The 25,071-nt window shown below is 32.7% G+C and overlaps 1 protein-coding gene across 1 annotated transcript; it reads left to right on the plus strand.

The window, feature by feature from the left end:
* Nucleotides 1-235: 235 nt before the first annotated feature.
* On the plus strand, nt 236-1,890 carry LOC108466657 (probable membrane-associated kinase regulator 2). The gene is made up of 2 exons (XM_017767039.2): nt 236-1,408; nt 1,509-1,890. The coding sequence occupies exons 1-2, from the start codon at nt 418-420 to the stop codon at nt 1,547-1,549; spliced, it is 1,032 nt and encodes a 343-aa protein (XP_017622528.1). The 5' UTR covers nt 236-417; the 3' UTR covers nt 1,550-1,890.
* Nucleotides 1,891-25,071: the final 23,181 nt, after the last annotated feature.

Raw genomic sequence — 25,071 nt, forward strand, 5'->3', positions numbered from 1 at the left:
ATTTTAATTTTTTATTTTAATAAAAATCAATAAAATATAGATATAATTAAATTTAAACCTGCATCATTAAATTGGTAAAATCTCAAAGTTAACGCTCAAGCAAATACTTGTTTTCATTATGATAAATTAATTAATTAAATTATCTATTGTGTTATAATTAAGTTGTAGATTCATCACCCTTGATTTTAACTTATATTATATTAATATATATTAGCACAAGTTTTAATTAAGCTTATAAAAGAAGATTTAACTTCCTTCCTTCTTGCCTGCGAGAAAAGGTTCACTCTGCTGCACTTCCCATTACCCCTAAACCCTCCCACTTTCTCTCCCTCCCACCTTTTTTTCACTCTACTTTTTCTATTTCAAAAACCCCATTCAAAATTTATCTTCTTTTTCTCTATACTGGCTCTCCCAACTATGCAAGCTTTTAGCTTGCTTAAGTATTGGCGAGGCGGCGGCGACGGTACCAATGCTTGTGTTAACACACGTTCCTCCGCCAGTTCTGGTTGCACAACGACCACGATTGTCACTGCGGCCACTACTCATCTGGCAGTGGATACTGAAGACGACGACGATGGACCTTTCTTTGACTTAGAATTTTCAGTTCCTGATGAGGATGAAACAGAGGACAACGAAGAAGATAATGTTGAAGATGATAAAAGTGAGGTTGATACCAAACCTGACGGGGGTTGCTCCGACGGTGAAAGTGAAACCGAGTTCGACTTTACAGTACCCGTTGAGTCGAACTCTTCTTTGGAGTCAAAGCCTCAACAATGCACTGTCTCATTGTTGAAATCAGCTGCTAAGGTTCGTGTTTTTTTGTTGAGGTTGAAGAAGACGAAGCTTAACTCAAATGAAAAAACAGAGCTGCCAAAAAAGCAAGTAGGAAGCGACAGTAATAACAAGAAGTACAACAAGAACAGGTTTTTTACAGTGAAGTTCAAGGTTGAAGAGGTTCCTATAATGTCTCTGTTCTCCAAAGACAACGGTAAGTCTCAAAAACAGCAAAGCTCCGACGGTTCTGTTTCTGATGAAAAGAGATTCACCAAAGATGTAATGCAGCGATACTTAAAGAAAGTCAAGCCACTTTACGTTAAGGTTTCGAGAAGGTACGGTGAGAAATTAAAGTTTTCAGGGCAGTTAAACCCACCGTCTACGGTGGCTAAAGAACCAGTTGGAGAGAATCAGGTGCACTTGAAGAGCAGCAAGCGTGTGAATGTTCCAGCGGGACTTAGAGTGGTTTGTAAGCATTTGGGAAGTAATAGATCAGCTTCCTCCGCCGTAGCGGCTGCTCCTCCTCCGTCGTCGGTGGTTTCGTCCAAGAGGAGCGATGATTCTCAGTTGCAGCAAGAGGACGGCGTTCAAAGCGCCATCTTGCATTGCAAAAGATCCTTCAATCGTTCTCCAGGTATTTCATTTAAAAGCTCATTACTTGTTACTTGAAAAAAAAATCAGCCTTTTTTGTTTTACCATCTCTGTTACTGAACCATTATTTTTGTTTATTGTAGATTCTTCCATGTCATCAAGCTATAATGAAAAATCGGAGTAATTTGAAGCATGAAAAGGTGGAAAAAATTCCCGTGTGTGTAAAGTAAAGGCAAGCTAGTTTAGTTTCTTTTGCAATTCTCTCACTATTTTGTACCTAAAGGGTTCCTGTTTCTGGGAAAGTGAGAAGAATCAGATCCTTTGTATCTATCTTTGAAAAGGAAAAAAAAAAGTATGTTATGCAAATGCAGGCTCCATTATTATCACCAAATTTAATTTGGGATAATGTTGTAATTCATGGTCAAAGAAATAGGAAAGTGGGGAACCAAAGCAGGGAAGAAGGAACAGACAGCAAGCAAATTAGAGTGGAGAGCAATTTGGAATTCCCACAATTGTAGATATTAATTATGACGACCATACAATTTATGATGTCAATCTTGGTTTATAAAATTTTCCTTACAAATAATACAATTACTGTAGCCCAAGGAGTGTGCCCTGATAACTTATAACGCCATTGTTCTGTTGGCACAGTACCTACGACTTAAGTGAAATGGGCATAAGTACTAAAATTTTATTCCCCATGTTTGCTCAATTCTATATCAACCGCATACATCAAGGACTTGGTTTATTTTATAAATTTTTTTTTTAATTGATACGTTATATTTTATTAAAATATTAAATAATTTAAATAAAATATATTATAATCCAACTCAATTCATAAAAAAAAAAACCTAATCACCTTGGTTGAAACAATAGAGTTAACCGAGAGTTCAAAAATATATTAATTTTCTTTTGAGTTTAGATTGAATTATGGGTATTTTATTCAAATTATCAATAATGTAGCAGTATCTGGATTTGAATAAAATTTTAATATACAACCATTAATTTAAAACAAATTTAGTAGAGGAATTAAAATAAACTTTGACTGAACCTCTAAGTGGACGCAAAAATCAGTTTGCTTTTTGTATTTAAAATTTTGGAGTAACATCCAATTTGATACTTATGATATTCATTCCCAATTGGTATGCATGGAATTATTTCGTCAACTAATTACCCAAGCCGTTACGAAAAATGACGTGGCATTATTATTATTTTAACCATTTTATTCTTCATATAACATTAAAAAATATTTGTTTCCTTTGTATTCTCCATTGTCGCCCAACCTTCCCTCCATCCCCTCCTTCCTCATCAGTATTGTTTCATTTCCCCCTTTCATTTTTCTTTCCTTTTGTTTCTCCTAAAGCTTTAGTGGCTAGAATTCTCCTTGGTGATCCATGGTGCTGCTTTTGGTGGTTCGTTCCTTACCTTTTCTTGTTGGCAGAATCGAAGCGGCGGTAACGGCGAATGCCATCTTTGATTTCTTGTTGGGCATGTCAGCGGTGGTTGAATTTCTCCGCGTTGTTCTTGCAGGAGAATCAAATCTCCGTCGGCGGTTGGTGGCGGGGATCGATAGTGTTAGAGTAAGGTTTTGGAGATGGTGGCAAGAAAATTGGTAATGAGATGGGCAATTTCAGCGCCATCACTTTTAGATTTCAGTGAAGAAAGCAAAAGCTGGAACTAAGGACCAAGAAGAAAAAAACTTTTTATCAATGTCCTTTGGTTGTGCTTTAGTGAAAACTGATAATATGTTATTTTTATTTTAGGGAAAAATAGAAATAAGTCGGCCTGGGTCTGTTTATAATAGTTTGATTATAGTATTTGCTTTGTAATTAAGGAGGTCTGGTGATGATTAACGAACAACATAGTGGATGAAGCTTTGATTGCTTGAGCATGGAGAATTTGCTTAGGTGTTCTTCCCTACTACACAAAAGGTCATATCTTTTGCAAGTATTTCCTTTGTCGCCGGAAAATAACCTCACCGGAATTTGGAAATGGCTGCTGGGCTTTGAGATTTCTTACCAGGATATGAAAATTTATGAATTTTCCGAAAAAAACTAGTTTTCCGATCACCGGATTTATGTTTCTAAGAACATAGAAAATGAAAAAAAGGAAAAATGAAATAAAAAGGAAAATAGAAACAGAAATAAAGGGAAAATGAAATAAATAAATAAAATGAAAATGAAACAAAGGAAACTCAAAAATATAAATGCCATTTCAATTACGGATTGATCATTTAGAGCCACCTCATTTTCCGTACCGGCTTGGCTTGGGTTAAACTAGTGGACGAAACTATTTCATATATACCTAATCGGGAAAAAAGAAGATAAATACCATATTGAGAAATGAGATATCATTAATATATCAAATGACATATTAGGGTCTATTTATTTATATATAAAAGTTTTATAGAAAATATTTTTATATTTTTTATATTTGTTAGTTTGGTAAATGAAAAATTACTTACAAGTTAAGATAAAATAAACTCTTTTCCTGTAAAATAATTTATCCTTTTGAAAAGCGTAAGTCATTTTTTGAAAAGAAATTTCATCTATAGATAATTTTATTTTATATAAAATTAACTTAAATCAAATTTAATATTATTATATTAATAATAATTTTTATTTTTATTTTAAAAATATTTAAAATAGTATATTTTGCAATATTATTAAACATACATATTTAATTATTTATATTTAGTCATATAATAAATTATTAATATAATAAATATAATTTATTATTTTAATAAATTATTTAATATTTTAATTTTATTTTAATAATATATTTTAAAAATAATAATTTTAAATAATAGTATTCACATATTATTGAAAATATTCAATATTAATATTTTAATAATAAATATTTGTAGTATAAATGTTAAAATATGTCATAAGTCTATATACACTTCATAGATTTGTAATTTAATCTTTATACTTTTATTTTCAAGAATTTAGTCCCTTTACTTTTCAAATTTGAAAATCAAGTCCAATTGTTGACATCATTAATTTTTTTGTCAATTTTGTTGATGTCACATTTTAAATAAAAATATCCACTTAGTAGTCATGTAATTAAAAATGACGTTGTAATGAATCAATTTAATATAATATTTTTAATATATGTAAAAAACAATGTAAAATATAAAATTATAGATAAAAATATATTCAATTAAACAATGAAAAAATAAGAAAATATCAAATGTATGTTTTTTAATTGAAAAGAACTTTTATAAAATATTTTTAAGAAATCTACCAAACAATGTAAAATATTTTACATATATTCATCCAAACACCGAAAATATTAACTTTTCTAAAAATTATTTTATAGAAATCATTTTCAAATGAAACAAACGAAGCTTAATCTTAAATTTTTTATACAATTCTTACTATTATTAATATCTTTTCAAAATTTTAAATTGGAGGATAATATGATAGTCAGTATTGTATCGATGAGCGTACTGTTTTTATCTCCGTACAAGTAAATTAGTATTGGTGTATTTTAGTATATCATTTTCGGTTTATGGATGTTTTTATTTTTATACACACATTTATTTATTTGGTACAATTTGTCGTAAACACAAAAGTATTGTACGTGCTTTTTTTAAAAAAATAGGTTTAAAATTTTTGGAAGAATTTTTTACGGAAACGGAAAAACATATTTTTCTTTAATCTTCTCAAGAGTTTTTTTTTTTTTTTTTTACTTTGCGAAAGTTTTATCATAGAAGAATTTAGTATATGGATATTATTTATATCAATGCTCTGGTCAATCATTCAAGATTGGTTATGAAATTCAAGATTGGTTATGAAATTATGTAAATTCAATTACAATAAAAATGAGAATTTTTCAAAGTAATGAAAAGACATGAAACGAATTTATTCATTTCTAGTATAAAATGTTCATGTAGTAAGAATAAGAGGGGATTGGCTAAGTATTCCGCTCTTTTTTCCTGAGTCTTGTTTAGGGAATAAATGGATACATAGAAAAAAGTCGTGTGCAATGAAAAATGCAAGCACAATTTAGGGAGGGAGTTTTTATTCTTTAACTTTTTTTTATTTAATTTAATTTTGATAAGGAAATTATCTACTCCATCCGACTAGTTCTGGGTTAGAGCCCAGGGCAACCCATTTTTATTATCATATTGAAGCACTAAGCAATGATTTCAACCTCAGAAGTTAATCGTACTCTGGCAACTTTACGTAAGGTAGAGTTTTATTTTTTAAGGGCGGTAGTGGAAAAGTTGAAAGATAAGTCACCCTTACTGTCACTTTATAAAACCGTATAGATTTTCATCTCATATGACTCATTGTTCAGTTCTTTAAAGTAATTGAGTCCTTTTCCTTGTTCGAGAATCTCCTCCCTTCTTCCACTCTATCCCTAAAAGTAACTAGGACAAATTCAACCACATTTTCGTGTTTCAATTGAACACTTTTCATTTTCTATTATTCTCAAAAGAGAATTTTTTTTACCAAACATCTGCAGATCCAATCAAACAATCTTATAATAAGAACAACAGATCTTTCTTGATCAATCCCTTTGCCTCTTATTCTTCAGGAATCAGAAAGATCCTTTTCAAACTTGAATTTGTTCATTTGGAATCTGAGTTCTTCTACTTAATTTTTATTTACATATTTATTATTTTTATTATTTCCCTTATTTTATTTTATTCCCTTCCATCATTCCTTAAGTACTATAGGTTTGATCCTATAGAATCTGACCTATTTTCTCATTGAGTAAGGGGTACGAAATAAATTAGATTGATTTTTTGATCAAAAGTATTATATGAAATCTTCAAAATTTTCCTCTTTCTCTATCCTTTTATCATAGGTACAACATTTGAATCAATAGAGAACCTTTTCCTTTGTATCTATGTAACGCCCCAAATTTTTGGATTTTTAGGAGTATATGTTTAATGAATAATTTGATTTGGTGTGTTGGTTGAATGCTTTGAAGTATGCTTTAGGTTCTAAGTTCGATTCCCTTGTTTTTAATTTTGACAATTATTTTGGCCTTATGATAAGCTTAAGCTATTGGGTTTATTTTAAATTTCTTGTTGAGTTGTAATAGAATGAATATGATGGGTTAGTGGTTAAGCGTTCGTTAGTTATTATTTAGTCTTCTGTTCAAATCTTATGGGTTGCAAGTGAGAAATATTTTTGCTTGGGTTTTTGTTGTGTAATAGAGATCTATTTTGATTCTATAAAAATCTGGTGGGAGAATTTGGATTAAGTAAAATATTTTTATTTTATTTTTATCTTACAAAATCCCTATATTTCCTCCTTTCCAAAGGATCTACTCCCCTCTCCCTATTTTTCCCTATTTTGTTTCTAGAAGTTTTCATCTTTTTCTTCTTCTTTCTTGAATTGTTGTTTTGTTTTGTTTGTTTGGTGCCATTTAATCATTGTGAGGTTATCAGTTAATTCCTATTTTGTGATCGTAAACAAGATAAGTGTAGATAAATGTTGTCCATTTTTTTCCCGTTATTCTTAGGTTACCTATTCTTCGTTGAAGGTAAGGATTTTATTAGAGTTTGTTCTCGTTCTTATTAGTAACTAGTGTTCTTGTGCTTTGGATAGGTGAGGCGTGTGCAAATCAAACTCCTCCAGCGGAATAATCTTCAGTTTGGACACTATTTCAAAGAAGTAAGTACTCAAGTGTTGTTTGGTTCTAAAATTTGGGGTTAATGAGGCGTGTTATATGAGTTTTTATTTAAGTAATTAGTGTGATTTGTCAATTGTATGTAGGTATCGTGAGTTCCTTGCTGTGTGGTCAATCAATTTCGTTGCCAAATGTGTAAATTAACTTGGCAAACTCATTGAAAATTTAGAAAAATTATAGAACTGGATTGTTTTTCGAAATCGCTCAATGTCACACGGTCGTGTGGCAAGTTGTGTGATAGACCATGTGCATCACTCAGTCGTGTGGTAGGCCATGTGGAGCACATGGCCATGTGAAATCTTGCAGCTTATGTGGCTAGGCCGTGTGGAGCACACGGTCGTGTGAAACTTTGAAGACCGTGTTGGTAGGCTGTGTGGACCGTACAAGCTAGATTTTTGAGCCATGTAGGCCTACTTGGAAAATTTTTTGGGCTCGATTAGAGGCTAATTGAAAGACTCAAGTTTGGGTTCGTAGGCATTGTATGGGGCTGGAAAAGCGTAAGTTTTAGTATGTAATAATATATGGATAAGCTTAGAAAATATGTTAAATAAGATGCGTTTCGATTAAACCAAATGCTATGTAATGATCTATATGAATATATCTGAGTATGCATGCTGTGTGATGTATGCCTTATGTTTGTATGATATATGATTATGACATCCATGTTTTCTGGGGGTGGGTTATGATATGATGGATGGAATTTTATATGGCAGTTTACACTACAATTATGGTAGCTAGATCGCAAATTTATGTATGGCAACTCAGATACGAATATATGAATGGCACATCGCCACAAATTGGTGTGATTGGATGGATGAACTCTTGTAGTCCTATATGGTGTGATTGGCTAGACGAAGATGGTGTGTAACGGATGAGGGTAGGACATGATATGATATGATATGCTATGATTCGATATGATATGATTCATATACAATCTGACATGTCAAAAATTAATATGAGATAGGCAATGAGACGTTCTGATACATATGTATGTTTGTATTGAAATTATGGGTCAAATCACACGTTGGGCTTAAAGCTCATGTTTTTGCTTGATTTGTTTTAGGTGACCCTCCGACTTAGGATTGGATGGCGACTCTGGAGCTCGAGTTTCATGTTTTTTATTTATGTGATATGGACTATATTTTTGTTTAATATGGACATTTTAGACATTTCTTGGGTTTTTGTTTATTTTTGGATATTTAATGTTTTGTTTAGATCGTCAGGACTATTTTGGTATTTATTACACAAAAGCCTTTATCTTTTAATAACGCCTAACTCAAGATAACTAAAAATAAACCACGATTTTATAAATGATAGGCTATAAGGTTTTCCGCTGTAAGACTAATTGAAATTCTCTAAAATGTTTTAGCTCGCAAATGTTTTTCAAGTAAATTGATTTTAATTTTAGTAATATTATTAAACTATGATTTCATAAATTGCTATGCTTTTCAAAGAGATAATCAAATTGAATTTTCTTTCTGTAAAAAATAGTTTTTGTCAAAATTAGACACTTGTTTCTTTCTTTGGTACGATGTAGCCTCCATAATTCGACCGTAATGTCTAGGTCGGGTATGGGGTGCTACAATTTATATGAATCAATATTATTATATTTTAATGCTGTAACACCCTGAATTTTTCGGGTTAGAAGTTTTTAGTTTTGTGGTTAGGGTCAGAGAGTAGGGTGTGCTATTGTGTTTAGTCACATGTTTAAGTGTCAGAATGGGCCAGCTAATTTGGTGATTGAGTGAGTGTTAGTAAACCTCTAGGTTCTAGGTTCGAGTCTTGTGTGTGTATTTTGGAGAAACATTTTATTTCATTTTGTTTTGTTAAGTAGCAGGTTTGTTTTAAGTTAATATATAAAACTATTATTATTACTTTTTATTTATTTATTTATTATTTTTTGTTGGGTTTCTGTACGTTCTTCTTTTTCTTTTCTTTTGCTTCTATACTTTTTTATTTTTTTCTTTATTTTCCTTTGAGAACGGATCTTATGCGTGGATTTTTGAAGAGTTTTTGATTTCTTGGTCGTCGAGTTGGGTTTTGGACTTTTCTGATCGCGAATTAGGTGTGGGATTCGAAACTCTTTTATTTGTATTTGAAAAATTATTGGTTTGTTATGGATTGTGTGTTTGGTAGTTGGGCAAGTTAGGCTCGTGTTGTTTGTAATTTTCTGAAATGTAGTGCGTTATGGTTGGTTTTTGAAGTGGTATGATTGAAGGTCATTATAGTAACCAGAAAACTTGATTTTCAGGCTGATTGTGGGTGTTTTTGTGGCCACGCGGGTGTAAACCGGTCCACATAGCCATGTAGATTAGGAATTAGGGTGTCCGTGCAAAATTTGGTGCCACACGGCTTGACCACACGGTCGTGTGGCCGATTTAGGGATTTTTGTTGATTTTCACGCAACTGTGTCCCCTAGGTACGTAGGCGTATGTGATTGGGAATTAGGGATTCAGTGATTTGGTGCCACATAACCATGTAGCTAATTTGGAATTTAGGGAACCCACATAGGATTGTGTTTTGGACACACGACCATGTCTGGTAGGCACACGGGCGTGTGAGCCCCTTCACACTGCCGTGTTTACCTTATACCCTATTTTAGCACATTTTGGATAGTAAGTTACACGGCCTGTTCACACGGACGTGTCCCTGTTTCACATGGGTGTGTGCCTCCCTCCATATAGGCATTTTGACCCACACACGGCCTAGGTTTTTCTACAGAGCCAGAGCATACGGCCGTGTGGCTTTAAGTCACTTATTTTGATTCTGTATGAGTTTTTGATCTGAGAATGTGTCTGTGTGTTTTGGCCTTGGCAAATCTTTAGACAGGGTGGCTAAGAATTCTGATTTAGGCTTCGGCTTATATGTTATCTGTGACTGTTGTGTAAGATGTTTAATTCTGAATCTGATTTGTTGGAGGTGTGTGCATATCTGCTTCTATCTGATTGTCGATTGACGTGTTCATTGTTTCTGTTGGATCAAATACATTCATGCACTTGCATAAAGTATTTTAGGGTTGGTGATGAAGAGAAGGAAGACTGATTCTATTCTGATCTGGCAGTTTAACTACAAGCTTATTTGTACAGTGGTTTATCGCACTGTACTGCACGTATGTCAACTTTGTTGCGTACTATTATCTAAATTGGCGGTTTAAACTGCATCATGACTGTACTGTGAATTATCGCATTGCACTGTACTGCATATACGTCAACTCTACTACGTATTGATATCTGAGTGGCTTAGTCCACAAACATGGTGTGTAGGGTTGGATGGGCCTTTCGAGGTCCTATGTGGTGTGTTTCGGTTGGATGGGCTTAATCAGCTCTCGTGGGGTGTGATAGGGGGGCGGAGAGGTGTGTTGGCTGGATGGGTAGGTTTTATTACTTGACTGCATTTCATACACATCTGTTTGAGAGTTCTGGGTGTAAGACCATCTGATTGTATTCTGTTTGACTGTGAGTGACTTGGTGTGCTTGAATTGTTACGTTCTGTTGCAATGTTAGTTCCAAGTTTACTTTCTATCTCTGTGAGTATCAGTAAATCTATTACGCTATTGAACTGAATTCCGTAATTTTGTTCTTAGTCTCGATTCGAACTCACATTAAGCTCGTGTAACTAACCCCCTTAGTGTTTTCCCTTGCAGGTACGTTTTTGAAACTCTGATGCTGGACATGGTGCGCGAAGGCCTCGAACAGTCTCAGTTGGAAATAATTTATCAGTTTTCTTTTTAGTTTTCATTTTAATTTACTGTTTAAATATGTAGGGATTTATAAAAACTGTGGTACAAGTTCAATTTTAAATTTTCAATCGTACATTTTATTTTGTACATTTGGTAAACTTAACTATAAATTTTCTGAATGAAAGCTAACATTTAATTATTTTTGGTTTGTTAAACTTTAAAATGTTGTAATGGAATTGAGACAATATGTTTTATAAAATTTTTCTACGATCACTTTGGTGATCAATGTGGCCCCCGAGATTCGGTTTAAACTTTTAGGCTAGGTTTAGGGTGTTACAAATTCCTTATTGATACCCCAAAGGAAAACCTTGAATTAGATCCCAAATTGACGGGTTATTGTAAGCTTATCCATACAGTTATGCACTCTTCGCATAGGAATTCATTTTTTGAAAGATTTGGCTTTCGTTGTCATACCTTCTTTTGGCGAGCTAGTACTGTTCGGGGGACGACGCTGGCCAAGACCGCTAAATTTGTGAGACCTAGATAGGATTAAAGTTGATAAACTTCATGGCGAAATGTTTCATTGAACATCACCGAGTTTGCGAAATCCCATTTCGCAGATTGGCGAGTTCCTCATTATGGTGAGAATCTTATTTGGCAGACTCTTTCGCTAATAAGTCCGCCATTCGTGTTTTTGTATTGCCATTAGTGTGGCTGTCGTGGATAGTGGGACACATTTAAGTCATCTAGCATCCTAATGGAGGTAGCATGTCCATAAACAAGACACTTAGGGAGCCTCGTAAGATTCGATTAATTAGTTAAAACGTGTGAGAATAATTATTGATTAGAGTTAACCTTGTGCAAGATTTGGGTTAGAGATAGCTATATATAGGATAACCTGGTAGTGGAGAGAAGAATTTGATTTCATATTCTCTACTAACCTTTGTTATCATCGAAGAAAACTAGAAATGTTCTTTATCATTAAGGAAAGTGCTATATGTCAAGCTTATAGAAGCTTTTGTCTTTAGCTATTTACTGGTAAACTTTTAAATGATTCTCTAAGTCTTACTAAATAGAAAGAAGTTGATGTAAGAGCTATTTAATAGGGTTTTCATTTTTAAATACTGTATAGAAAGGAAACTTCCATCCATAAACTGTTTGCATGTCTACAGATTCATGTTATTTCATTAAACATTGGTTTTTTTTTATATTTAAATAATTTATTTTATTGTTTTAGCCAAAGAAATGAGAGAAGGTCCTAACGATAAAGGGAAAAATCCCATTAAATAGAAAAAAAGCTTTATGTGAAGATTTCTGGTGAGTTCCTTTGTACTATGAGTCTGTTATTTCTGCTATTTCATTAAACCCCTCTTACTGTATAGCCAGGTAAGTGGCTTTAACCTTTGGTCTTGATACTCATATCTAAGGAGATGTATTTAAAAAGTCCATGTATGTAAGGTTACAGACAGTGAAACAGAAACAGAAGTCATGCATGTGCATAGGTATAAATCCTCATTCCTTGGTTCACAAGCTTTGTATCCAAAGTGGTGTAAGAAGGTAGCAAAGGGTTGTTGCATATGATGATGAAAAGAAGACACAAGAAATTATGTTTTGCCTCTAGTATGGCACTTTGGTGCAAACTGTGACTAGTGAAAACCTGACCTTGCGGGTGAACACTTACGTGTTCGAAATACGAGGGATGATGGGGGTATGAAGGTTATGACTGTAAATGGCTCTAAAATAGTAAAATTGAAAATACGGGAAAAATGGTTCTTCAGAACAAAGATCAGAAACTAGCACAAGGAATGAGTATTACGATAAAAAACGTACATATTGTGTAAATAAAAGGGTAGTCTGTAACACCCCTTACCCGTATCTGACACCGGGATAGGGTTCGAGGCATTACCGGAATCAAACATCAACATTCATACAAAATCAGACCATAAAACTTCATTCAATTTAAAACCATTCATAAACATAAATCTCGTCCCTTTTACAGGTCCACGAGCCCAAAACATATATTGGGTGTGGTTCGAGACTAAATCGAGAACCTTAGGAACTTTTGTAACACTTAGAAAATTTTCTTATTTTGGAGGGTCACAGGTCTGTGTGGCTTAGGACACGCCCGTGTCCTCAGCCCGTGTCCTTAGCCCGTGTAACTCTCTGCTTATGACATTATTAACTAAATAGGGTCACACGACCAAGTCACATGCCCGTGTGCTTAGGCCGTGTGGCGAATTAAATTCCAAAAATTAGGTGCAGACTTCACACGGCCTAGGCACACGCCCATGTCCTGAGGCTGTGTCCTTCACACGGCTGAGACACACGACTGTGTCTCTGCCCGTGTGTTTACTACTGGGCATTCTTCTTTACCTAATTAGGGTGCAGGGGACACACGACCGGATCACACGTCCATGGGGCAGACTGTATATCACACATGGTCTAGACACACGCCCGTGTGCCTACCTGTGTGGACAACTTTGAGGTTATTTCCCAAGCCTTTTGTCACCCTCAATAATACATGCACACTTACACATCTCAATGACATCCTGCATAGCATATATGAGCACTTACACATTCACAAACATGGCTCGTGCATATCAACTTCTTATCAATTTATACTTGTTTAAGACTTCATATTTTATTTAGACCAAGCTTACCAAATCACATGCAATATGATTTAGTCACATTCATGCCTTAATTGTTATTAGCTATTTAGTCACATTTTCATCATCAAATATCCATGATCATATCCATAATCCATCCATGCCAAATGAATTTAACCACAACATAAGTGACCATAACATATGTATGCATGTATGAATAGGTTTACATCCCCATAATTAATATGGGCCATATCTCATGGCCACATGCAAAATGAATCATTAAATCATTATAAGCCAACACATTTGGCTACACAAATATGACATATTACAAAAAGACCAAGTCCCTATACATGCCATACTTAAAATACTTGAATATTACTATACCCAAAAGATTAGTTTGATAGTGTGAATCGAGCGCCGACATCCTTCGATCCCAAAGCTAGCTTGGTGATACTATAAGAAAATGGAAAAGAAAGGGGAGTAAGCATAAAGCTTAGTAAGTTAACATGTAAATAAATAACAACATTAACCATGCATTATTATACACATAACACAACAATACTTATTAGAATGTCATCAAGTATCATAGGTACATTTTAAGTCATGCCATTTACATAATGTACAATAAAACTCATGATCATAATTCATTCATTCACTTCTTTGAGGTCTCATCGATTCATAATCTCAATGTTTATGAGCTTTGTGTACGTACCTGTACCCTTTCAACATGTTCTTACCTTGTTATCTCTTTGACATAATAGTTAGATTACCCATTAAACCACTTGGAATACTAAAGGATACTTGGGAACTCTCATACACATGGTAGGATGCCAATGCTATATCCTGGATATGGTCTTATATAAGATCACATATCGATGCCAATGCCATGTCCCAGACATGGTCTTACATAGGATTGTAGATCGATATCAATGCCATGTCCCAGACATAGTCTTACATGGGATCACATATCAATGCCGATAGCCCAGCTATGGTCTTACACGAAATTACATATCGATGCCAAAGCCATGTCGCAGACATGGTCTTTCATGGGGTCGCACATAACCCTAATGTCATGACATTTGTATCTTAACTATTCCTAAGGTTCAACCGGGGTTTCGAGATATCAAACCTCATCGAATCATTATCGAGTCATCATAAATTAAATCCAAAAAGAAAATTACACAATTCATGCAATATTAAAAGCATTAAAAACGTAATAATGTAATGTTGCATTATTTACACACGAACTTCCCTCGGTACCAAAATATGTCAAACTATTTGATTTAGTCCACAACCTTGTTCTTTCCTCGGTTTAGGTCTGGACTCCATTTTTCTTGATCTATAATAGAAAATTTCAGTTATTTAATTATCACATTGTTCAAATCAGTCCATAAATCGTACTTTGGCAAAATTATAATTTTTCCTTCAAACTTTCACATATTTACAAATTAGCCCCTAGGCTCGTAAAATGAAATGTGTTCATTTTCTTTATTAACCAAGCCTAGCCGAACTTATAACATGCTCATAGCAGCCCACATTTCTCATTAAATCATACATCTTACAACTCATTTTACAAACTTTACAAACAAGTTCTTTTTAGCCATTTTCACTAGAAATCACTTGGTAAAAGATGTTAAACACACATCAAACTTCCATAATCTACCATGAAACATCAAAATACATGCATGTCATACATGGGTCAAATTTCAAACATGAACCCTACTTCAAAATATGGCTAGAAATAGGTAAATCGGGTTACGAAGGTTTCAAAAATATAAATAGCATTAAAAACGGGACTAGGATGCACTTATTATTAAGCTTGAAGGTTGAAGAAACCCTAGCTATGGAACCCTTAGAATTTTCGGCACACATGAAGAAGATGGACATCAATTTTTGACTTATTTTCCCTTTTTATTCTTTTATTAACCAAATGACAAAAATGCCCTTAAGACCTTTCTTTTAAATTTTTCCGATTCACGCCCATTTTTGTCCATAAATATAAAAATTAGGAAAATTTCTATTTAAGGACCTCTAATTAATAATCCATGGAATTCATCCTTAAACCTTTTAGAACTCACATTTTGCAACTTTTGCAATTTAGTCCTAAATGTCAAATTGGACACTTTATCAATAGAATTTCTTCATGAAATTTTCAGAAAAGTATGCAATCATATCATAGACCTTATAAGAATCATAAAATAATTATTTCTACTTCGGATTTATGGTCTCAAAACCACTATTCTGACTAGGCCCTAATTTGGGACGTTATATAATCTGCCAATATGGCATATAAATAGAGCTGTGATGCCTTGTGTCCAGTATATGCGAGTGTCAAATAACGGATAGTGTCTGCAATAGGGTTGAGTTTGCTTGAGGAAGTATCCACTAGGGATACTTTGGAAAAAAAAAAGAGTTGTGTCCGTTTGATATGGCATAGCTTTTTGTTTGATTAAGTCTTAGTCTCCTTATATTTTTTGAACCCTAGTGTGGGATTATATTTCCTCAGAACTCACTAAGTTCTCACGAACTTACCTAGTTTTTTCCTTCTTATTTTAGGATTTTAGGATTGGACGTTGTCGTGTCAGGGAACCAGCCAGACTTGTGACCTATTTTGAGTCATCTCTTGAATTAGTGTAACATGTATTTGCTAGGGTATTAGGACATTGTTAGTGGCCACCATATTGAGATTTATGGTCTACAATTGAAAACGATATTTTGTAACTATGGATGTTTATTTATAGCAGTGTTGGGCTTTTGATGAAAGGTTTTATGTGATGTTTGGTCATGGAAATGAGTTTTAACCTACTATTTGAGCGATAATTCATTAGTGTTTTTTTACTCGAATTCATGAATGATTATGAAGTGTCCGCTAAATGTTGTTAATTTGTATCTCCACTATAAGTGGCATAGTACTATCTTAAATGGCTTTCAACTTATTATAAGTTTCCAAAAGCAGGACATTGCTCTAGTAAGCTGGTTGCCGCCAAGTTAGGATGTTGGTTTCAAATATCATAGTTAGTTTAATGGTTTTAACTTATGATGCTCCATACCCGAATTCGATGATCAAGTTGAGTGTAAGGTGTTGCATTCGTGCTTTGGTGAGTCTCTGAGATCCTTTTTGATGACCTATGTTGTGTTGAAGGGATATCTATATGATCCGACAGATTGTGTATAGCTTGCGGTAGCAACGGAATCGGGAAAACTATACAAAAAAGACAATTCTTTTCCCTCTATTATATTAGTATTTTATATTCTATTAGTATTATATTAGTATTAATTAGATCTCGGTTCAGTGAGTTCTTTTTTTTGTGATTAACTGTTGGTGTCAGTCGTAGTCCTACATTACATTTTATCTTTGTGGACTGAGGAGAATGGGGGCTCAGTGGGAAGAGAATTGTATCATGAAAGAAGCAAACATATCAACTTTTTTTGAATATACAACATGAATTCTAGCATTGCAATAGAGTTGGACTTTCATGTAGATCCAAATGAATTATCTTTTCCATGAATGCACTTTTTTTATTCCACAAGCAGCATTAAAAATTGACATTTTTATTTTTTAAATAAATATATTTTTAATAATTTACTATGGAGTTTGGGTGAGTATTTGGTGCACTCTTAACTCCACAAGTAGAGTTATAAATTTGTTACGTGTCTCATTTATTACATATCTTTAATTTTTCTATGTTATGAATATCTTATTAAGTGGATGTCTATCATGATCAAAATAAAGTTTTAATGTACTTTAAATTCTAATAGTTATTAGAATTAGATCTCTACTTATTTTATACTTCTTATGCCTATAAATAGAGACTTTGATGAAGCATTGTAATTATCCCCTTTTGATCAATGAAGTACATTCTCTATTGCTTTCATATTTTCTTTGTTCTTTATTTTCTCAATCTCTCTTTATTTTATAACACGTTATCAACACGATCTTTCTTAAAGTGATAGTTCCTTTTATCGACAATCAAATTTATCCTCCATGATTTTCAATATCTTTGAAGGCAAGATGCAAAGTTTTTGCAGGAAGTTTCTTTTATTTAATGTTTCATATCTGATTATTATTTTTCATTCTTCTTTCATTATGTGTTATCATTGTTTTGATTAACTTATTTTACTTTTTGTTCTTAAGGATGGTAAAAAGATTTGATACTGTTATATATATATGAAATCGAGAAGTAAGATTCACTCTCAAAATTTGCTTTTTGATATTTGCTTGGGGATGATCTCTTTTTCTTCATTACAAAGGATGTTTATAATCACTACTTCTCATCCATGGTAATGCAAGTCAATCTAATCAACTTCTTTTGAAATTTGATTTGATTTCTATTAAAAAGTTCAATTTATATAATTCACTATTCGCATCTCTATGAATTGATAAAACCTTTAACGCATTTAGTTATTAGGATTTTTATGTGGAGATAAATATTTTTTAATAGAATTGATTGGTTTAATTTTGATTTTGATTAAGATATATGATTATTGTGAAATGTGAGTAAAAATACTTACTTGTCATGAACTTTGGGATTTTCACGTGTTCGTGATAATTTCATATCATTGTAAAATTTGAGATGAAATTATGTCATAAGAGGTGAAGGTTAGAAAATGTTTATGTTTAAACTTTTATAGCTGTAAAGTTATTTTAATTTGACATTATAATATTTTGTATTTTGTTGTGGTATGATATATAAAATATATATTATCTAACCACAATGATTTATTAGTGACATGAATTTATTATTTGTTACGTTTCATATATGTTTTATTTATACCTATTCATTTTATTTTATATGAATAAATAAAATTTTATTTAAAATAAATTAAGAATTCATTAAGGTTATAAATAAAATGATTATATGCTCCTAAAGAGCTAATATTGCATCAAACGTAAAAAGCTCTTTAAGAGCTTATATTTTAGCTCCTTGTGATGCAAAATTTTTAAAATATAATATTGTTTTTCAGATCAAGAAGATATATGTTGAATAAAACCTTCATATGTTTTACATTAAAACCATATATATAAATAACATGAGATACTTATGTATTTGTATTATATATATTCCCAGAAGGAATACATTACACTATATGATTGAAATATCTAATGTGCTCATGCAATAGCAATATTGTGAAAATGACTTTAACAGTATTTTCAAATGATCTCATACCTTCTAACGGCTAAGTAAAATAATAAGTTACTAATGAAAAACTGTGAAATTCTTCCCACTAGTTTTGCATCATTGTAACATCCCAAAATAGGGCCTAGTCGGAACAATAGTTTTGGGACCAAAAATACAACATTGAAATATTTATTTTATGATTATTATGAGGTCTAGAATATGAAAATATGCATGTGTTAAAGTTTCATGAAGAAATTCTATGAGCAAGGTATCCAATTGGAAAATAAGGACCAAATTGAATAAAGTGCAAAACTTGGATTCTAGAAGTAATTTGCATGAAATTACTTTAGATTATTAATTAGAAGTCCTTAAAGAGTAATTTTCCCAATTTCTAAATTTTTGGACAAAAATGGGCATGTATGGATAAAATTTTAAAGAATTAAGGGCATTTTGGTCATTTGGTTAATTAATGAAATAAAATGAGAAAATGAAGGAAAAAATCAGCCATTCTTCTCCCTTATATAGCCGACTTTCTCAAGCCCTCCATAGCTAGGGTTTTCATCATTTTCAAGCTCAATAGTAAGTGTTCCCAAGCCACGTTTTTAAAGTTCTTCGTATTTTTGAAATCCCGGTAGCTTACTCTCTGCATTTCTACCCAAAGTTTGAGTTAGGGTTCATGTTTGCAAAGTGACCCATGTGTCACATGTTTATTCTTTGATGTTTTATGGAGGAATATGAAAGTTGGATGGGTGTTAAACATCTTTTTTCTAGGTGATTCCCTAAAATGACCTTTTTGCAAAAGGTGTAAAATGTGGTAGAAATGTGAAATAATGGAAAAATGTGAGCTTCCATAAGAGAAAAGAACATTCGGCTATGCTTGGGTAATGTAGAAAATTCACGCATTTCATTATACAAGGCTAGGGACCAGATCGTAAAAAATGTGAAAGGTTAGGGCAAAACGGTCATTTTATCCGAGGGTGAAATTTAGGCTTGAAAGAATAATGTGAGATATTGATAATTCATTTTTATTGTTATAGAATCTGAGGAACAAATTCTGGAGGTCGATCGAGGAAAACGAAAGGTTTCGAAATAACCGAGATGCAAAACCGAAACGGATACCAGGTAAGTTCGAATAACTTTAAGTAAACTGTTAATATGCCTAATTACATGTGTTATGAATGCATGATATTTGATTATAATAATGGCGTGAAAATCCATGAAATATGCTAATAATAATGACATGATGATAAATGTCCTAGTTGGAGTAAAAAGGGAAATTCGATGGATAAACCAGCTTACATGACTTGAGATCCTGCATGTGTTGCAGAAAAAGGATTTAGCCCGAACGGGTAATCTGTTGATCTCAAATATAGAAAGGATCTAGCCCGCACGAGTGTTCCTTGAGTGATTGAGCCTCCCGAAGAATATGTGTGCATAATGGATTTAGCCCGGACGGGTAATCCGACTAGGGTCTGAATTTAGCCTGGACTAGTAATTCAGATCCGAGTTCATTATGGGTGTTTGTCTCTACAAGGGATTTAGCCTGGACTGGTAATCCCGGCATCACCCTATGAGTTGATATTCGGGGGATTTAGCTTGGTCTGGTAATCCCGCCGTAAGATATGATGTTCGCGGGAGTGCGTACTTGAGATGATCACTTTTATGACTTGAAGGTAAATGGATAATCCATCGACATTTCTGAGAAACTCAACAGGATTAACATGAGATGTAAAAAAAATGAAATTGTTGGATGACGAGCTCATCTAAGACAAATTACATGGTGTATTGTTATGGGGCTAACTTGTTGATTGAGTGCATGTGATAGGGAAACTATTTCATGCTTGTTGGTTTTATTGCCTAATATGGATGTATGCTAATTAATCGGTAAGTTTAGTATGCTAATTAATCGGTAAGTTTACTTTCCAGTTATTCGGGCTTACTAAGCATGTAAATGTTTACCCTTCTCTTTTCCTTGTCTTACAGAGCTCGTGGACTTGCGAAGATTGGGAGACAGTTGGAGAATCAACACACTATCATCTTATCTAGCTTTGGTATATAGATACTTTTGTTTTGTTCAATGGCATGTATAGGGCTTTTTTTTATTTTGTTATATGTGTCATTTGATTAGCCAATATGAATACTTATAAAAGTATACTTAATCACTTGTGTATGGTCTTAGGAATTAGCTTATTTTGGTGTAGGTTACGACCTACCAAATTATGCATGATTATGTTCCAATGTTCTTGTGTTGATTAAATATGGTGTGTTACAATTAGTCACATGTAATATGACCAAATCACATGGGGTGGTTAGGCCACAATTTGACAATGAGTTAAGACAATGAGCCAAGCTTAATTGAGTTACCAGTTATAGAAATCCTTAATATAAAGAGGATAAACGAGCATGTATAAAACTGATGAGATGAGGTTTACATGCAATAAGGTATATTAAGGTCATGTAAGAGTGTAATTAGACCATATTAAGTGTTATGAAAACTATAAGTGGTTAGGAACATTAGAGGGTGACCAAAGGCTTGGAAAATAGCTCAACAAGGTTCACACATGTAGACACACGGGCCTGTGTCTAGGCCGTGTGTGACACACGGATAGCCCCATGGGCATATAGTCCGTCCGTGTGTCCCCTGCACCTAAAATTTTTAAGTCAAAATGCATGGTAGTGAACGCATAGGTAGAGGCACGGCCGTGTGTCTCAACCGTGTGGAGGGTACGGCCTAGCACACGGGCGTGTGTCTTGGCCGTGTGCCCCTAAATGCATGCTGACTCCATAAACAACATGCTCGAGTTTTTGGACACGGACGACCACGCGGGCGTGCCTAGGCCATGTGAAGGACACGGGCATGTGCTTGGCTATGTGAAAACCCCTGTAGGTTCGAAATGAGAAATAATTCAATAAATTCCACACGGGTAGGGGACACGGGCGTGTGCATTGCCTCTACATGGGCGTGTGAGGCTTAACCTAGAAAATTTTCCAGGAACTTTCTTAAGTTCTTGGTTTAATCCCGGACCATTCTCAATGTATGTTTAGGGTCTCGTCGGCCCATAATAGGGACACCAAGTTGTTGTTGGATTGGTTTCAATTTGAAATTTAAATATTATAACCCGTATTTCCCGAAAATGTTTGAGTACATACCTGGTAACATCTCGTACCTGGTCTTGGTCTCGGGTCTCGGGTAAGGGCTGTTACATTCATTCCCTGAAGTGAATGTAGCAGTATATAACTATTATGAAAAATGAAAATATAGAAATCATGATTGTTGTTGTAATTGAGGATGTGATTGGAGACTAATCTTAACAACATGAATAGATAGATTTTTATTTGAAATCCACGCATGTTTTGCGATGGTGATTATGAAATAGAGAATCAATGGAGGCGTTTAGACGTCTATCCTACTAGATTTATTGCAGTCCCTGAAGTGAATGAAAACATAAAGAAAATAAAAGATATAATCATGGACCACTAAAAGTGGGAACATAGTAACAAATAAGAGAACAATAAGAGTTCTCAAGATAGCTCTTCAAAGGGTAAAGATAACTTATGTTATCAATGTGATATGAAAGATTATTGGCCACATATGTGGCATGTGCCTAAATATTTTGTTTCTATTAATATTCTTTGAGGAAGGATATGAGAATGTAGTAATAAATTTTATCATTATAGATAAAATGTATTTATCTTATTTGGTACTAAAACAAACAAATATTATTCCAATATTTGATAGTACAAAATTAGCCAAAAGCTCTAGAAGAGCTAATATATTAATATCTTGTGATGGTTAATCCATTGGTTTTAAAAGATATTTATAATGGATCTTATATTGAGATTGTGAATGAGGAAAATATTATATTTCATATGAATCACTATTGCTATAAATAATTATTTTGAAAGGATGAAAAAGAGAGGATTGAGTTATTAATTTATATTTATTTTATAATCTTTGTGATTTCCTTTGTCATCATCCTTATTAAGGGGTTGGAAGCAAAATATTTGACTATGAAAGATCTATTTATGAGCAATAAAATATGATAATTCTATCTAAAACTCGCTATGGTCGGATGCACCTAAAGTTACAATTTATTTTTAGATATTTGAAGATTTTAGCATATTCCTTGAAGCGAATATTGCATATAATTGTTTGTAAATTATATTTATTTTGTTAACTTAATGACATTATAATATTCACATTGATTTAGACATTTCCAGTAGTATATATGACAATAACACTTATATGTGGATACAAAGTAAAAGGAATGATAGCAAAATTATTAATTTGTTACAATTTAGTACAATTGAAACCCATGTTAAAGTTAACCAGAATTTTACTGATACAAATGCATTTACTACTTGGTGTGACCTGCAAGACCATTTTAGATCACATATGATGCAAAAATTAATTAAGAATTCATATGGATATTCATTAAAGAACCAGAAGATTCTTTAATTTAAAAGAATTATCATATGTTGTTTGTTCTCTAATTGATTATTAGAAACTCACTAGCTAAAGTTGAGATTTATTGTCTTGCATTTCTGAAAAGAATATGGGTCCATGCATCCACCATGTGGATGGTTTTAATATTATATGATTTTGGTAGATGCATCTACAAAATATTCACATATGTGTCATCAATTGCAACATGTCGTTTGTAAGATTTCTTATTTAAATAATTAATTTCAGATTATGCAATTAAGACAATTCATCTTACAAATACTGATGAGTTTATATATCAATCTTTTATTGATTGACTTTGAAAAACTTTTGTAAAAGTTTGTTATTTATGCGCATAATGGTTTAGAGAAATTATTGATTGAACACCTCTGATTAATGTTTAAATCGTTATTTATGAGAACTAAACTTCCTATTTCAACATGAGATTATGTTGATTTACGTGTTGTACGCATCAAGCCAATAAGTTATAAATACTCCCCATTACAATTGGTTTTTGATCAAAAGCTAAATATTTCTCATCTTTAAATTTTCGTATATGCGTATATGTTCCAATTGCTCCACCACAACGCAGAAAGATGATTGAATCCTCAAAGAAAGTTGGGAATATATATTAATTACAAGTTTCTTTATATTATTAGATGTTTTGAATGTATTCGAGATTCAATTATGACATGATTTGTGATTACAATTGTGATTTGATAGTTTTCCCGATAATAGAGGGAGAGGAATAATAACTTGTAATGAGTTAGGGGGAGAGTAATTTGAACCAGAAGTTCAATAAGGATAAGTCATTACAAGTTAACTATTAGATGTATATAGAAACTTAATGAGAATAACCAAGTGTTATATACCATTTAATATTTTAATTTGAAATAAAGTCCGAGTAAGACAATCGGTTAGAATAAATAATAGATTGATCGGTTCTAAAGATGAAAATTCTTTTAGATGGTCATATATTGGAGGCGAGTGCTCCAGAATAGACCTAAGACATAACTAATAAGTAAAAATTCAAAAGAGATTCAGGTACCTGAAACTAAATTTTAAAATAATGAAAATAAGAGATCTTAATAAGTTATGTCAATTCGAAAAAAAAATGTTGAACCGAATAATAAAAGTGGTCGAAAATGATTTTGCATTCAATATTATTATTGAATTAATGAAATAAAAGGAGGATCTTCAATAAATCTACTGAGAAATATAGATATGGAATAAATTAATCAAAATAGAATGATGCAACTTAAGTACAATTAAATTCATGGAGTTTTTGGACTAGAAGTCCAAATATCTGAATGTATAAAGCCAGTGAGGGTGCAATTGAAGTAGTTTTGTAAAAGTAGAATAAAAATATGAAGTTTTTTCGCTAAGTTCTGGCATTGATTATGAAAAGATATAATATATTTTTTTTTGTGGTGGATGCAATAACTTTTAGATATATTATTAAATTGGCAATTCATAAAAGATTTAACTTGCATCTAATGGTTATTGTTACAACCTTTTATGAATCACTATATAGTAAAGTTTATATTAAAATCCTTGAAGGATTTCGGATATTAGAAGTATATTGAAATTCTCGAGAAATTGTTTATTTATATGAGTTGAAATAATTTGAACATATGTGGTAAATTTGACTTAGTGAATAGTAGTTGAAGGAGGATTATAAAATGATCCAAATACCTATTTGTGTTTTTATAAAAGAATCATGATTAAAGTTTGTTATAATTATTGTTGAATCTCTTGAAGAGATCAAAATATATTTTCCCCCAAATTTCCCTCATGACTTTTCAAAGAATGGTAATATAAATGCTTATCAAATACATTCAAATAGTCATTCGAAAAACTAGTATTCAAGATTAGACACGTAGAATATGAGAAAATGTGTGATGTTTTCATGAGGGGGAGTAAATACGCATTGCACTCCTTTTCCCTTAACCGAGGTTTTGTCCCATTGAGTTTTCCTAGTAAGGTTTTTAATAAGGCAGCATATTATGCGTATTATAGATTGTGTACTCTTTTTCCTTCATTAGGTTTTTATCCCACAAGGTTTTTCCTAATAAGGTTTTACGAGACACATTATCTACCAATGGACATCCTAGGGGGAGAGTTATGAATATCTTATTAAGTGGATGTCCATCATGATAAAGATAAAGTTTTAATGTACTTTAAATTCTAATAGTTATTAGAATTAAA

The sequence above is a fragment of the Gossypium arboreum genome, chromosome 1 (assembly GCF_025698485.1).
Source record: "Gossypium arboreum isolate Shixiya-1 chromosome 1, ASM2569848v2, whole genome shotgun sequence".
In the NCBI taxonomy this organism is placed as follows: domain Eukaryota; kingdom Viridiplantae; phylum Streptophyta; class Magnoliopsida; order Malvales; family Malvaceae; genus Gossypium; species Gossypium arboreum.

Bases quoted from the DNA above. Each gene is read 5' to 3' on its own strand.
- LOC108466657 (XM_017767039.2), top strand. From the start codon at position 418: ATGCAAGCTTTTAGCTTGCTTAAGTATTGGCGAGGCGGCGGCGACGGT. The intron at 1,409-1,508 runs GTATTTCATTTA...TGTTTATTGTAG, and splicing joins ATCCTTCAATCGTTCTCCAG to ATTCTTCCATGTCATCAAGC.